Source organism: Microtus pennsylvanicus, chromosome 5 (assembly GCF_037038515.1).
Source record: "Microtus pennsylvanicus isolate mMicPen1 chromosome 5, mMicPen1.hap1, whole genome shotgun sequence".
Lineage (NCBI taxonomy): Eukaryota > Metazoa > Chordata > Mammalia > Rodentia > Cricetidae > Microtus > Microtus pennsylvanicus.
Window position 1 is genome coordinate 82,202,923 of NC_134583.1, and position 16,831 is coordinate 82,219,753.

A 16,831-nucleotide genomic window follows, 5' to 3' on the forward strand; every position below is an offset into this window, starting at 1 on the left:
GACACACAGCCGGCTTCCCGCAGCACCGCTCGCCCCAGCCATGGCCTTCACCGTGACAACGACCTCTTACATCCCTCTCCCGAACGTCCCTGGTTTCCCTCACCGCAAATTCGGTCCCCGCAACCCCCGCATCCCCGGGCGCGCGGCCGGCACAGACCAGGTGAGTGCGCGCGTCGTGAGGACCACCGGCACACCCTAACGCGCCGCCCCGCCTCCGAGCATCACGGATTGGTTGTGCACGGGCTGGCCGCGGCCGATTGGCTCGGGCCACGCGGCCGCCGGTCCTGTTTCACGGTGGGTAGCACCGCAGCTTGGATGCTGCTCGGTCCCGCGGCGGCGGCCAGAGGAGCGTGAGCAGCCGGGAGGGGCGGGCGGGGGAGCGCTTCGAGGAGCCGCTCCCACCGCCCACCCCGACCGCGGCCCGAGCAGCCCGGGCGTCGCGACCAAATCCCGTAGCCCCGGCAGCGGACAAAGGGCCATGCGGGGCTGCAGGCGCTGAGCGCAGGAGGGTGGGCCGGGGGATGTGGGACGGTGCAGGCGGGGCCGGGGGGCCGCAGCGACGCCCCTGAGTGTGGCACCGCGATGCCGTGGTTCCCGGTGAAGAAGGTCCGCAAGCAGATGAAGCTGCTGCTGCTGTTGCTGCTGCTCACCTGCGCCGCGTGGCTCACGTACGTGCACCGGAGCCTGGTGCACCCGGGTCGCGCGCTGCGCCAGCGGCTGGGCTACGGGCGAGGTACGCGAGGGCTTGAGGGCCCGGGCCTCCAAGGCGCGGGGGTCTGACTGCCCAGAGCCCACCGCTGTCTTCCTCATCCCAGCTCCGCTATATTGGGGGAGGGGTCGTGGCTCTGTTCGGCAGGACTCCCAGTGACGTCAGCAGTAACGCCGGGGACCCACTTGGGGCGCATCCCTAACCTTTTCGGACCCTGGAATCTGGCTTTGATCCAGTGTTGATAGAGTTAACGGTGGGCTCTTGCAGGCACCCGTACCCTTAGCCAAGAGGCCTGCCAGGCCGTTGCCTACTTAGCAGGGCCTCAGTTTCCTTGTCTACTGGGGGAGGGGGGCGCTAAGGGTGGCGTTGAGGGATCCAGCTGCCTAGAGTGACCAAAACAGTTGGAAACCCTAGCTACACCTGTGACTGGACTGAGACGTCTGTGTGCTAGGGACCAATGCTAACTTGAGTAAATGCTTGTAGTCTACACATTTAAGAGTCGGTAGGGGATGCACAAAGCAGCTTGGGCCTGGCGAGCCTTGTGGGCTAGAAGCAGGGGAGAACCTATGGAGTTGGTGGCCATTGACCCAAACTTTGGTGGAAAAGCTCCAGAGCAGGGTGGGTATCAATGACAGCTAGGTAGAAAAAGACCAGGGGCTGGGTCTGAGAAGTCCATCCAAGCTGCATATAGCCCAGCCAGGCTGGCTCTGACCCTTATGAAGGCGGCTGTTGAGCTGAGGAAGGGAGCAAGTATCTCCCGTCTGAGAGATCAGAGCAGCACACTGACTTATGACATCCTGGTCCACCCCACCTGATGGATCCGAAAACTCCCCCTGCTCCTGTCTCCTATCTGCAGAAGGCCCTCTGCCTCCTCAAGTGCCTGGACACCTGTTTCCATCCGTCTTCCGCCAGATCCCGAGCCAAGGCCCTGAGACCCATCCCAGCCCCAAAGAAAGTCTGTGGGACATTCCAATCCATGTACCTTATAACTGTGACAGCTTCAAGATATCTTGGCACAACTCTATCCCTAAGAGAAGCCTCGCCTCAGCTGTGAGATAATAGGTCTGGACCCAGAGCTGACCTAGTACCCAATAAACCCAGCCCCCATCAGCTCCCCTTGTGGGTTTCTCAACAGCCATAGGCCTCCCTTCCTCCTGGCTGACTTACTGAGCAATTTGATTATGACTGAGACCAACCAGGAAGAGGTGAAGACAGGGAGCCCCACCGCTGAAGGTTGGATCATTAGGGCATCTGGCTTTGATTCCTCCTAGATGGGTAGGATCTGTTCTGGATCCTGGAGATGAGTGCTGCCCAGTGGCACAGCTAGAAGCAGCCTGGGCCGCACAGAAGGGGCCCCAGCCGTACATACTTTACTCTCGACTGAAGTCCCATCTTCTGTCTGGTCACCTGGGATCCCAGGCACTGCAAGGCTTGTGAGAAGCTGTGTGTGCTTACGGTTTTCCTGATGGCATAGTCCGTCTTCAGTGCAGGCAGCATTCAGTGGGTGTCCAGCAGCCTATGCTTCCAGATTTCTCCAAGTGGGGTTGGGGCAGAAGCCTGACGCACACCCTCTGTGCTGAGGCTTAGCTGCTGCAAGATAGTGATGGTAGCCTGGGCTGAGACCCTACTACAGGGTTCCCCAATGAACTCCAGAAGCCTGCACTTAGCTCGATGGGCTGTGGTATCCAGGCCAGGCTCTGGGAATTTGACCATGCAAGTCTTGGTTGCTTACTTCCTGGCTGGTCAGGATAGGATCTAGAATGTGAGCAAGCGAGAGGTACCTGAGAGATTTCAAGGGAAGAGCACACAGGCAGCCCCTCACCTCGAGATAGTTCAGTCCCGTTTGGTATCAGCTGTACCTGTACAAGAGCCTGGCTTCTGAGATCTGCACTGAGGCGCCAATGTGGATGCAAAGCATGGTTTGAAACAGGAAGGATTCCTGGAGCACTAGGAAGGACAGGACTGGGATAAAGTGAATCCTCCTGCCTTTGAAGACTCAAATCCAGAAGAGTGGACACCCACCAATGCAGTGGGCATGCACTTAGGGAGAAGGTCCAGGAAGTGGGACAAAACAAGGTACTGGGGTGGTCTTCCCCAAACTGGAAGGGCAGTTGTGGACGTGTCTTCACATAGATCTGGGGAGAGTCAGGAGGCAATTACCCTAGCACATGGGAAAGGCATCGAAGGTGCTAGGCCATCTGCAGTTCTTCCCAAGGCAAAGCCATTTGGAGGATCACCAGATTGGGGTGAGTGTGTATATAGTCCCGGGACTAGAGAAGAACTGGTGAAGGACTCTTTGCACTGCCCACCCACGGTGGGTTCTGGAAGGGCCCCAGATTGAATGAGCAGGAGTGCAGGAGCTTCAGCAATTCTTCCTGCCGCTACCACTCCAGCTGACCCCAGCCATAAAGATGCTGACCTTAGGGTCTGGGACCTGACACACTTCCCATACTGTCTGCAGATGGTGAGAAGCTGACTGGGGTGACAGACGGCAGGGGCGTCCGAGCGGTATCATCCACGCAGAGGGCGGAGGACTCCAGTGAAAGTCATGAAGAGGAGCAGGTGGTAAGCAGTGGCCAGAAAAGGCTATGCACAAGAGGCCACTCCTCTTTTGGATGGGTTGTATGTAAGTGTTAGCATCCCAGCCTGGATGCTGTGCCTGGTTAGTGGTGGCTGATCTGCTTGTGTTGTGCCTCCTGTCAATGCATCCTATCTGCCTGGGCACACTGGCTGAGGGTGTCTGTGGAGAGTACTTAGGTGATGTGCAAAAGGGGGACCATGACGTTCTGCTTTGCTGTGTGTCCCTAGATGGACTGTGCAGTAATGCTACTTCCTGCCTTTAGAACTCTGACATGGCTACCCTTTCCTGCAGCCTGAGGGGCGGGTCCCAAACACGCTGTTTCGTGGAGGAGCTAGGAAGCCGCCACCACTGAACCTCACCCACCAGACACCTCCATGGCGGGAAGAAGTGAGCGCTATTGGGCTGGGCTGGGCTGGGCTGGGCTGGGTTGGGAAGGGAGTGAAGCAGGCTGTATAACAGCTAAAGTCCCCTCTGGCCCCTAGTTCAAGGGACAGGTGAACCTGCACGTATTTGAGGACTGGTGTGGGGGTGCTGTGGGCCACTTGAGAAGGAACCTGCACTTCCCACTGTTTCCTCATGTGAGTACCTCAGGGAAGGATGGGTGGGCACAGTGGGCACGGCGTGCAGGGAACAGCCAGTCAATGGTTGTTGCACTGCCGGCAGACTCGCACTACTGTGACAAAGTTAGCCGTGTCCCCTAAGTGGAAGAACTATGGACTCCGGATTTTCGGCTTCATCCACCCAGCCAGAGATGGTGAGTAGGTGGGGTATGCCAGGGACAAGGTGTCTTGAACAGTCCCGTTTCCTGAACCTCTGTCCCGTCGACTAGGAGACATTCAGTTCTCCGTGGCTTCGGATGACAACTCTGAGTTCTGGCTGAGCTTGGATGAGAGCCCAGCGGCTGCCCAGCTTGTAGCCTTTGTAGGCAAGGTAGGTTCTGCCCTCTTGCCCTAGCTCCTCTATCGGCACCACATCTAGCTTCAGCGGGTCTCCTGCGACCTCTTGAAAATACAGACCGAATGTCTCAGCTGCCCACAAGGAAAATGTGATCCCTCCTCTGCCCTGCTTGTTTCACCCCTAGACTGGCTCTGAGTGGACAGCGCCTGGAGAGTTCACCAAGTTCAGTTCCCAGGTGTCTAAGCCACGACGGTGAGTAGCTGAGGGTGCATGATCAAATGTGCGCGCTTGTGTTGGCACGTGAGGGAGGCTGGGTATCGCCCTTGCCCGTCTTACACAAGTATCATCCTCCTGAGGGACCGACCATCCCAGAGGGATGTGAGATTCTTTCCCCGCTCTCCAGGCTCTTAATCTGTCTGGTGGGAGACAACCCCGACTCCTTTTGTCCACAGGCTCATGGCCTCCCGGAGATACTACTTTGAACTGCTTCACAAGCAAGATGACAAGGGCTCAGACCATGTGGAAGTGGGTGTGAGTGTGACCTGCCCTCTGGAGGAGCTCCAAAGACCATAGCTCTCCTCCCATCCACTTCCCATGTCCTTATTGGACAGGCACTGTAGGTTGGTCCATAGCCCAAAGGGATTTCCAGCCTAGCAGTTGTTCCCGGGTGTGGGCCAAGGTCAGGAGGGCACGTTGTGCCTGCTGGCTACTAGAGGGACTGCGCTGACACGTGGGGGAGAAAGTGTACAGCAGGAAGCACAACGTGTAAATTCTATATCTGGAGAACTGGCCCCATTTTCTAGCATCTTCTGAGACGCCAAGAATCTGGTAACCAGATCAGGCTAGACCCGCAATGCTGTACTGAGCTGCTCAGACTGTCTGGGAGCGGGGCAGTGAGGTTTGCATCCCAGGAAGCCCCCTGGCCTCTGGAACAAGGGGAGGCTGAGAGATAGAGCCTCAGAAAGTGTGCTGTTATCTTCTTATTGCTATGACTATCACTGTAACAAAGTACTTGACGAGAAACAGATTAAGGAAGAGTTTGTTCTGGCTCACAGTTTGAGGGTTCAGTCCATCATGGGAGAGGGGCCATGGCAGCAAGCACCTTGTGGTAGCTGGTGACATCACATCTGCAGTCTGGAACAGAGAGATTCATGCTGGTGCTCAGCTCACTTTCTCCTTTCTATTCAGTTTTGGACCACAGTCCATGGAGTGGTACTGCCCACATTTTAGGGTAGGTCTTCCCCCCAGTTAACCTCACCTAGACAGTCCCTCACAGACATGCCCAGAGGTGTGTCTCCAGTGATTCTAGATGCTGTCAGGTTGAAAATCAGGATCAGCCATCACAGGGAAGAAAGGCAGGGAGCTGGGAGGTAGGAGAAGGGTTCCGCAGCAGGACAAAAGAGCCTGGAGGGTGAGGTACAGGAACTATAGTAGGAATGGGGGTTCTTTCTCAGCCTCCATGCCACAGGATATTACATGCCATCCCAACTCAGTAGAGTGGAGACTGGGTTTTGATGGTCCTAGGGAAGCAGAAGTCTTGGTACCCTTAGGACAAGCTAGCAACAGAAGTGCAGAGTGAGTCCCCCAGGAGCCCTAGGTTAACAGAGGTGGAAAGAACACAGCTGCCAGGAGACTGGGGAGCTGGGGCATGGGGAGCCCATCCGGTGACAGGTCCTAGGTCTGGGACCTCAGGAAGGCAACATGCAAAACCAGAGGAAAAATGGGGTCATAAGTTAAGGAGGGATGAAGCTGGATGGGGTCTGGATCTGCCCCTTGAACCCTTCAACTTTGTGGGGCATCTGTCAGGTGCCTCTCCCTTAAGCCCCTCCCACCAAGCTTCTTCCGTCCTTTGAGGATTTCACTCTCTAGTCCCTCACCCCTGAACTAAGGAAGGCCACCTACCACGACCCAACCTCTTTCCTATCCCCACACCCCCAGTGGCGAGCTTTCCTGCCTGGTCTGAAGTTCGAGATCATTGGCTCGGCTCACATTTCCCTGTACACAGGTGCGGGCTGGGTCCTTCCTCAGGGGAATGGCTGGGTTCTGCTGGGCTCAGCATGGGGATGGTGAAGGGTAGGCTGAAGCTCCAGACGTCCTTCTGCTCTCAGATGAGTCATCGCTGAAGATGGACCACGTGACCCATGTGCCTCAGTCTCCAGCCAGCCATGTAGGGGGATACCCACCAAACAAGGAACCCAGCGCCGACATGCTGCAGCCAGACCCCCGGGACACCTTCTTCCTCAGTAAGAGGAGGCTCCAGGAGAGGGTGAGGATGGAGTGAGGTGAGGCCAGGCCACCAAGTGATGTCCCCCCCCCTTTTTTTAAATAGCTCCTCGGATGGAACCTCTGAGCCTAGAGAATGTACTGGAGCCTTGTGCCTATGCGCCTACCTACGTCCTCAAGGATTTTCCCATAGCCCGATATCAAGGACTACAGTTTGTAAGTACCCAGTGAGAGAGGCTTCCTAAAGCGACAGTTTCCCCAAGCCCTACCCCTAAGCTCTTGGTTCTGCTCGTAGGTGTACCTGTCCTTCATCTATCCCAACGACCACACCCGTCTCACTCACATGGAGACAGACAACAAGTGTTTCTACCGCGAGTCCCCGCTCTACCTGGAAAGGTAGGTTGGGGGTGGGGTATTGTCCTATCAGAAGTGAGGAGAAGGAGCCTCCATGAAGAAGGTCTTTGATGCCCTTTCTCCCTCAGGTTTGGGTTCTATAAATACATGAAGATGGACAAGGAGGAAGGAGAGGAAGATGAGGAAGAAGAAGTTCAGCGTAGAGCCTTCCTCTTCCTCAACCCCGATGGTGAGTGCCCCATTCCTGCTGCCCTCCCAGCCCTTCTGCCAGATTCTCCACTTACCAGACACTCTCTGCAGACTTCCTGGATGATGAGGACGAGCAGGGACTGCTAGACAGTCTAGAGCCCACTGATGCATCCCCACGACAGAGCCACAAGACACCCACCCCGACGACCTCCGCTGGGACTACAGCCACCCCTACCCCACCTACGACCAGTCCGCTGGATGAGCAGACCCCCAGACACTCCCGGGCACTGAATTGGGCCCCACGCCCCCTGCCCCTCTTCTTAGGGAGAGCTCCACCTCCCCGAACTGTGGAGAAGTCTCCCTCAAAGGTGTACGTGACCAGAGTGCGGCCTGGACAGCGGTCTTCCCCGAAGGCACTGAAAGACTCACCTTGGCCACCCTTCCCTGGCGTCTTCCTGCGCCCCAAGCCTCTGCCCCGAGTGCAGCTGCGGGTGCCCCCACACCCACCTCGGACCCAGGGCTATAGGACCAGTGGCTCCAAGGTCACAGAAGTAAAGCCCCCAGTCAGGGCACAGACCACCCAGAGAGGCCAGGAGGGTCAAGTGCATGGACAGGGACTCACGGTGCCCACAGTGGACTTGAACTCCTCCGTGGAAACACAGCCTGTGACCTCGTTCATGAGTTTGTCTCAGGTGTCTAGGCCACAGCTGCCTGGAGAGGGTGAAGAAGGGGAGGATGATGGGGCCCCTGGTGATGAGGCCACATCAGAAGACAGTGAGGAAGAGGAGGAGCAGGCCGCTGGGCGGCCGCTGGGTCGCTGGCGCGAGGATGCCATTGACTGGCAGCGCACATTCAGTGTGGGCGCCATGGACTTCGAGCTGCTGCGCTCTGACTGGAACGACCTGCGCTGCAACGTGTCAGGGAACCTGCAGCTTCCCGAGGCTGAGGCAGTGGATGTGGTGGCTCAGTACATGGAGCGACTCAATGCGCGCCATGGCGGGTACGGGGCAGGTTGCGAGAGGGCGTGGTGTTCCCTGCGGGAATCCCAGACCTTTCTTGGCTCTCTGCGGCTCTCTGATCCCCGTTTCCCTCTCCAGTGATGAGTGTCTTACCCAGGCTGAAGGGCTCTCTGGAGCCCCACTCCAGACTGGCTTCATATCCCTTTACTGCCAAGCACCAAGTCCGTCGTCTTGGACCGAAACTCTAAGATGAACTGCCAGGGTTAGCCAGGCCGTGAGAGAGCCTTTTCAGGGACAAGAGACACTGAAGGGCCAAGCTCAGGACCGCCAAACCTCTCCTTGTAGAGTTTTGAAGGGTCTAGGGGACTATGTCTAACTCAAGGGGGAGAGCCCAGGACCCCTGTTACTGATCCCCCTTGGCCTGATAGGTCTTAGGATTCCAAGTTGTTTCTACCCCGTTTTGAGGGAGCTTAAGGCCATAATTTTTCTTTGAGGGAGTTCTCATGAGAGTCTGTTCTGTACAGTGTCAGCCTAGAAGAAAGGTAGAACCTTCTGTGGACCTCGATGAATACAGGGTCATCAAGACAAGGTGTCCAGCCGATGGTTAGAAAGAGCCAGGCTCACCAGGAAGTTTTGAACAGGGCAGGGGTTGTCCTGCTGTTCCAGAGGACAAGAGCGTGACAGTCCTAAAGTAGGGCGGTGAGGAGGTGGCCTAAGACCCTCTCACCATTGGTGGTTCAAAGGGCAGATTTCCCGAAAGTAGCCTGTGGGGACAGACTGTCCACCCTGAGTGGTCAAGGCATGACCTCACTTTTGCACATCTGGGTCCTAGGGTGTGGTAGCCCCAAGGAATAACCTAGCGTGTTTGGTTGTGGGGGCAGAGGTTCCTGTTTTGGGTGCGGTTGAGTCACACGCAGTCTGGGCCCATCTGAAGTCACGCTGGCTGATGGGTTCCTGTAGAAGCACTGGCTGTCGCCAGAAGATAGGAAGCAGAATGAATGAATAGCCTGAGGCCTGAGAATAATTGCCTGAGACAAAATGGAGGGGCCTGCTGGAGGTGGGGCCTGGCCAGGGAGGACCGACATCCTCCTCCTGGGGGCTCTGTAGAAGGCTACCTACAGCAGAAGAGGATTGAAACAGCAAAGAATTTAGGCATAGTAAATCATCTGGGAGAACCTGACAATCCTGGGCTCACAGCACGGTCCTAGTGTACCCTTCCCTACTCCTTCCTGCTGCTGGGGACTGGGGCGGGGGCGGGGTGTCGGTGAGGTGTGGGAAGGTTAACCTGTGTCTGGGAACTACCTAGTGGGTTACAAGTGCTATTTAGTCCGAGGAGCGTGGTTGCGTGGTTCTTGGGGGTGAAGTGGGGGCGTGGGACGTGGGGGGATTTAAGTGGAATTACGGTCTTTGGCTAATCAGCCCTGCTCCGCAGGCGCTTCTCGCTTCTGCGCATCGTGAACGTGGAGAAGCGCCGTGACTCCGCACGAGGAAGCCGCTTCCTCCTGGAATTGGAATTGCAAGAGCGCGGAGGTGGCCGCCAGCGCCTATCAGAATATGTCTTCCTGCGATTGCCTGGAGCACGCATTGGGGACGAGGATGGAGAAAGTCCTGAGCCCCCTCCTGCAGCCTCGATCCCACCAGACAGTCGCCCAGAGCTCTGCCGGCCATTGCATCTGGCTTGGCGACAGGATGTCATGGTTCACTTCATTGTGCCAGGTATGTGCGCTTCAAGCGGGGAGGGGGAGGCTAACGCCATGGGCATGGGTGACTGAAGGGGATCTTCCAAATGGGAAACCATGCTGTCCAGTCATGCTAGCTCAGTGGCACCCCCCTCTTTCAGTAAAGAATCAGGCTCGCTGGGTAGTGCAGTTCCTGTCAGATATGACCGCGCTGCATGTGCATACGGGGGACTCGCACTTCAATATCATCTTAGTGGACTTTGAGAGCGAAGACATGGATGTGGAGCAGGCCTTGCGTGCAGCTAAGCTACCTCGGTAATGACGGTTACCACCAGCACCTAGTGAGGTCAAATCTTTCCTCTTGTGGGAGGTGGGTTGTCCTGATACCATCTACCCTTGGTTCCTGTGATTCCTTCATTTCCCCAGGTACCAGTACCTGAGACGAACTGGAAACTTTGAACGCTCTGCAGGCTTGCAAACTGGAGTGGATGCAGTGGAGGTCTGTGGGCCAGTCAAGGGCTTAGGGGAGAGGAATGAGGGTGCTGAGCACACCTTGGGGAGGTGGGCAGGGCTCAGACCTCCCAACCTACAGGACCCCAGCAGCATCGTTTTCCTCTGTGACCTGCACATCCACTTCCCACCTAACATCCTGGACAGCATCCGCAAGCACTGTGTGGAGGGCAAGCTGGCCTTCGCCCCTGTGGTCATGCGTCTGGGCTGTGGGAGTTCACCGTGGGACCCACACGGTAAGGACCTTCGTGTTGCCCAGGAACTCCAGATTCTCAAAACCACCAGGGCAAAAATCCAAGCATAACCTCCCGGGTAAGCCTAGGACCCTAGCAATACCTCATAGGACCCAGAAGTGCAGGGTCATAAGACCCTTTCCTCTGTGGACTTAGGAGTTTGTGGGTTATGATCAAATACCAACCCCTCTAAGAGTCTCCAAAATGAGGAGGCTTCTTGGAATTCCTCCCGAGGTCCTCAGTCCTCCTCGGGAGAAAATGTTAAGGACCACTGCCTGATGATCACCCTCCCCACCTCAAGGTTACTGGGAAGTGAACGGATTCGGCCTTTTCGGGATCTTTAAGTCGGACTTTGACCGGGTAGGAGGCATGAACACTGAGGAGTTCCGTGACCAATGGGGAGGCGAGGACTGGGAACTTCTGGACAGGTGACTGCCCTCCCCTACCTCACACTGAGACCTCTCCTCTTCCTCCAATGCTAAACTGACCCTGACAGGATCACAAAACCCTTCCACCTGCCCCACTCCCAAGAACCCTTCCCACCTCCGGGCTTCTCCAGTCTCAGGGCAGCCCTGAGCCCCAGCAGAGAACCAGGGCTCTGACTTTGCCACCCACCCATCCCAGGGTCCTGCAGGCAGGGCTGGAGGTGGAGAGGCTTCGACTACGGCACTTCTACCACCACTACCATTCAAAGCGGGGCATGTGGGCCACACGCAGCCGCAAAGGGGCCCGCACGCAGCGATCCTGAAGACCCGGCAGCCCTCGCGTCACTGGGCTCTGAGGCAGCAGCTAGACTCTGCACCCTGTGCCTGATTCAGGCTCTGCCACCACCTGTGCTGGCCCCTCAACGCCTCCTCTGTGACTCTGGATAGGCAGCCTTCATGGCAGGGCTGGTACCTTGGTCCCCATACTCCCTGATGATTTCTGTGAAATTTTCCGTAGCAATGACATTGTTTTCAGAATTTACAAGAGTTCTGTCTGTTCTGTTTTTTATTCAGAATGAAATGAAATATTTTTTTTAGTTCTGACTTGTTCTCTGTGACTCTTCTCTTGTGAGGCAGAGCCCTGGTAACCGGAGCTGCTGTGGGCAATGCATCCTCCCCTCCCACACCCACTTCCTGCCTTTAGCTTTTGTGTTTCCACCTGGTTTCTGTGGAGTCTGGCTGCTCAGAGCAGACATTGCATGAGACCTTCCCACACAGGAACTGTCGCTGAGCCAGCATATGCGGAGACACCAAGTCTCTAGCATGACCTTTATCTGTCACTCCACAGGAGAGGACCCACACAACCAGAGCAGACACGCCAAAGCCCCCAGTTACCCACGTGGCCTTCTCTATGTCTAGTTCAAATGAAGTGCCCCTTCTTACAGATGTTTTACAAGAAAAGCATTGGATTTAAGAATACGTGTCCTGGGGCCTGAAGAGATGGCTCAGTGGCTAAGAGCACTCGCTGCTCTTGCAAAGGACTTGGGGTTAGTTTCCAGCACCCACATGGTGTCTCACAATTAAACTTAACCCTGGTCCCAAAGATCCAACACCCTATTGATAGGTCACCTGGGACACACACATATGTGTAGGCAAAACACTCATCATATATGTGTGTGTACATGTGTGTGTGTGTGTATTAAACCTTAAAAAAAATTAAAAGAAAATGTGCTACAGCCAGACATGGTGGCATACACCTTTAATCCCAGCATTTGGGAGAAAGACTGTAACATCTCTGTGGCCCAAATACATAATGAGACCCTATCTCAGAAAATAAAGAAGAAGGCGGCATGCTACCAGGGCTGGCAGGATGAATCAGCAGCTGAATCTGATGACCCAAGGAACCACATAATAGAACTAGCCTCCTACAAGTTGTCCTCTGGGCTCCATAGCATGCCATCGCACACAAATACATTAAAAAAATACCGCAAGTTAAAGAAAAGAACCTCCTCTTTTGGAAAAGTATGACGTGGGCTCTGCTGGAGAGCTGGCTCGGCAAATCTGCTCTTGCAGAAGCTAGAATTCAGTTCCCAGCTTGCATGGTGCCTCCCAACCGTCCAGGACTTCAGTTCCAAGGGATCCAACACCCTCTTCTGATCTCCACACACACCAGACCTGCACACACGTGGTACAATACATGCACACTCATGAGCACATGCACACAAAATGTGAGCTGGAAAGCACTTAGGCACCGCTGCTCTTCCAGAGAACCTGAGTTAGAACCTGGCGTTCATATCAGGCAGTTCACAATTGCCTGTAACTTTCAGATTCAGGGGACCCAATGTTCTCCTCTGGTCTCTGTGAACACCGGCACACAGATGGCATACACACATTCGCATAAATAAAAATAAAAACCTTTAAAATTAACACAACAAAAACCAAACCCGGTGTGATGATGCATGCAGGCAAGCCCCATCACTCAGGAGGCTAAGCAGGAAGGTTTCAAGTTTGAGGCCAACATTGACTATTTAGCAAGACTGTGTCAAAGTGGGGTGGAGAATACCAAAAAAGAAACATTGTTGGCCCTGTGGCAGGGTCGCACACACCTTTAATCCCAGCACTCAGGAGGCAGAGGCAGGTAGATCTCTGAGTTCAAGGCCAGCCTGGTCTACACAGCAAGTTCCTGGACAGCCAAGGCTACACTGAGAAAACACCATCTCAAGAAAAAGAAAGAAAGAAAGAAAGAAAGAAAGAAAGAAAGAAAGAAAGAAAGAAAGAAAGAAAGAGAAGAAAAGAAAGAAAGAGAAGAAAAGAAAGAAAGAGAAGAAAAGAAAGAAAGAAAATTAAAAGATAAGGAAAGGGGAAAAGCCATAAGTAAAAGGGAAGTGAAGCAGATTAATCTATTAATTTTAGAAGTCTGTGCCAGCAGGCAGTTCTCTCTCTCTCTCTCTCTCTCTCTCTCTCTCTCTCTGTCTCTCTCTCTCTCTGTCTGTCTCTCTCTCTGTCTCTCTGTCTCTCTCTGTCTCTCTCTGTCTCTCTCTCTCTCTCTCTCTCTCTCTCTCTCTCTCTCTCTCTCTCCCTACCGCCCAACCAGGGTCTCTCTACATAGCCCTGACTGACTGTCCTGATTCTTACAATGTAGGCCAGGCTGACCTCTAACTCAGGAAGAGCTACCTGCCTCTGCCTCCCAGTGCTGGGACCAAAGAGGTGTGAGCCACCTTGCCCTGATATGTTAAGGTGTTTTCAATGAGCACCAGCCAGAGGGCAGGACTCCTCCTTGGAGGACTTACATCCTAGCACAGTAGTGGGTGGGGCTGTTGGGTGCTGCACCAAACAGACATGCTAGTACACAATGTCTGACATCATCGTGTCGGTTAAAGGCAAGTGTTGTAAGGAATACGGCCAGAAAAGAAAGTAGCACATCTGAGTGGTACTGCATTTGTGGTAGGCAGGACAAGCAATCCTGCAAAGGCCTTCCTGGCCCTCTGGGCGGGAGAACAAGCAAATATTTGAGGAAAGTTTAGAAAATTGATGATGAAAACAATGGAAATAGAAATTATGGCTGGCACTTAGGTAGAAAAATGTAAAAAGTTAAATAAGATCTTTGCAGAAATAAAAGCCACTTTAGTATTTGGGATCTGAATGCTAGAATGTTTCACTGGCATACAAAAATCCCTGAAATTTATCCCCAGAACCCCCAAAAAACTATCAATTAAAAAAGAAAGGAAGAGGGCTGGAGAGATGACTCAGAGGTGAAGAGCACTGGCTGCTCTTCCAGAGGTCCTGAGTTCAATTCCCAGCAACCATGTGGTGGCTCACAACCATCTGTAATGAGATCTGGCGCCCTCTTTTGGTGTGTGGGCATACATGGAGGCAGACTGTTGTATACATAATAAATAAATAAATAAAATCTTTAAAAAAAAAAAAAAAGGAAGAACAGCTGGGCAGTGATGGCACACGTCTTTGATCCCAGCACTCGGGAGGTAGAGACAGGCAGATCTCTGTGAGTTCGAGACCAGCCTGGTCTACAAGAGCTAGTTCCAGGACAAGCTTCAAAAACTTCAGCGAAACCCTGTCTCATAAAACCAAAAGAAGGAGAAGGAGAAGAAGAAAGAAGAAGAAGAAGAAGAAGAAGAAGAAGAAGAAGAAGAAGAAGAAGAAGAAGAAGAAGAAGAAGAAGAAGAAGAGAAGAGAAAAGAAAAGAAGAAAGAAGAAAGAAAACGACAAAAGTGTCCCAGGAAAAGACAGTAGTTGACAAAGCACAAATAGGGAAACCACAACCACGCAAGGTGACAGAGATAAAACAAATGAAAACTTCCCCAAAGTAAATAAAGACCAGAGTCAAAGGAACCCTGAGTGATGAGTACATATGCAAATGAAGCGGCTGGATTTCCAGGGAGACCTCCACAGCAAAAGGCAGGGTGGTGGAAGGCTCTGCTAACCTGGGAGGTAGCCACTGTGGAACTCAGCAAGATCTCTGATAAATCCTATCTAGAAGAGAGGGCCTCAAGTGGTTGGGCAAGGTACTGCATGCCTTTAGTCCCAGCACCCTGGAGACAGGCAGGTGGATCTCGCTTGGTCTACAAAGTAAGACCAGGACAGCCAGGGTATGTAAAGAGACCCTGTCTCAAAGTGAGTCACAGGTGAGCACTAGGGCTAGCCAAGAGCTCCATAGAAGCAGTAGCCTCAGGAGGGGACTCACAGAACCAGAGAAGCAGTCTTCAAGACAGGCTAAAACCCCACCACTAAGAGAAACAGACTGTCCCCTTGGAGGAAGTGTCCAGGAAGTGGCCCAGACAGAGATGACTATCAACAAATCTAACAAGACCCCATTTTGTCAGTAAGCCACACCCCGATCGCCCCCGTTCTGCTGCTACTCAAAGTTGGAAATGTCTCTGGATGCTGCATGTGATGGGACATGTCTTTATTCCCATCTTTAAAGAAGCAGAGGCAGGAAAATTTCTGTGAGTCCAAAGCCAGCCTGGTCTACATAGAGAGTTCTAGGCCAGCCAGAGCTACACAGAGAAACCCTGAAACAGATTCTGAGTTGCTGTACCATTTATGCACTTTATGGAAACTCATTTAATCTTATGGAGCCTCGGTTTCACCATCTATAAGTGGAGGTAGTCATAGCTCCACTCTCCTGGAGTTTTTGTGAGATTAGGGGCAGAGTATGAACAAAGAATTCATCACCCTGCCTGGTGCATCATCATTCAGGGGCCAGCATTAGCCACACTCTAGGGACAACTCACTGCCATGCGGCAGTATTCCCACCACACCTTCTGCAGGATGCCACCCGCATCTTTTCTCTCCGAATTCCTTCCCTGCAAAGGCTAACTGCACACACACACACATACACACACTCATGCACACACTCGCACATGCATGCACACATATGTGCACAAGCACAGGACCTCCCATTTTTTACCTTATTACCGTACTGATGTCTTTGGTACTTTGCTCTGCCACAGACTGCACTGCTGTCATCGCTGCAAGGCCAGGAGTCCTGGGTGTCACACGAGCCTCTCCCAGAAGTGCCTGGTGCACAGGCTAAGGTGAACTTGAACAATGAATGGATTCATGTGGATGGACTGACAGGCAGGTGGACATGTTCCCACACGTGTTGGTGACCTGGACTGGAACTCCTCAGCTAACTTCCACCCTCGGGGTGTAAGTCTGAGATTGGAGCATGGGCAGTGATGATGAAACCAGCATGGCCATGGGCCCAGGATGGGATAGGGGAGCATAATGTCTGGGAAGGCATAGAGTGCCATCCATGAGGCAAGTCTGGGTAGGCTTTGTGAAAGAGGCAGTCTTTGGGCAGGCATGATGACCTCAGACTCCTGGACACCACCAGCACAAGGATATGCACCACTGGTCTCAGCTCAGGTTCCTGCACCCAGCTAGTTCATCAACTCATACCAAAGCAGTGCTGGCAAGGCCTCATCCTGCCCCTCGGGCTTCATGAGCACCTGGAACCTCCTTAACCTGTCTGTGCCCCAGCATACTCATGACATTTGCGTCTGGAAGATCCTGCTGTTATTATCCCAACACTCTTCTTAGTAAGCCAATCCCTCGCCCTTGTACTATCCACAGTCTCCCAGCCCATACGCTCACCCGCTCACCCAGTGTCCCTCCCCCAGCTCTTTCCTCAAGTGCAAAATTCTCCCACTCCTCCTCCATTTAGGAACTTCCCCCGCCCCACCCACGATTTTCACTCTTCTCTGGGAGGTAACAGCCACTGGAAGAGTGGCAGAAAGGTGACAGCCCATCCTCTGTCTTCATAATCACTCTTCATGATCCTGAGTTCGAGGTTCTAGGCCTGATTATAGCAGAACCGCAACCATCCATCTCTACGCGCCCCGAGTAAACTTCCTTTCTGTATCAGTCCACCTCCTCCTGGAAGCCCCGCTGCATCCTCCCCAGCCTCTCTCCAGGAGAAGGAAGAGGGACACTCACAGCTGAGGGGACACTGGACACAGGGGTCAAATACAGATCTAAACATGGGGCTGAGAGAGGAACAGTCTCCCTGAACATTACTGATTCCCGAAGCCAGATAGCCATTAAAGGAAG

General features: G+C 53.8%; 1 protein-coding gene across 1 annotated transcript; it reads left to right on the forward strand.

The window, feature by feature from the left end:
- The first annotated feature begins 432 nt into the window (after nt 1-432).
- On the forward strand, nt 433-11,362 carry B4galnt4 (beta-1,4-N-acetyl-galactosaminyltransferase 4). Its single transcript, XM_075972703.1, has 20 exons — nt 433-733; nt 3,171-3,274; nt 3,582-3,677; nt 3,773-3,868; nt 3,954-4,044; nt 4,120-4,220; nt 4,372-4,439; nt 4,640-4,718; nt 6,126-6,192; nt 6,296-6,430; nt 6,517-6,626; nt 6,706-6,806; nt 6,893-6,993; nt 7,065-7,953; nt 9,345-9,628; nt 9,753-9,906; nt 10,018-10,090; nt 10,184-10,337; nt 10,636-10,762; nt 10,959-11,362. The coding sequence occupies exons 1-20, from the start codon at nt 583-585 to the stop codon at nt 11,080-11,082; spliced, it is 3,105 nt and encodes a 1,034-aa protein (XP_075828818.1). The 5' UTR covers nt 433-582; the 3' UTR covers nt 11,083-11,362.
- Nucleotides 11,363-16,831: the final 5,469 nt, after the last annotated feature.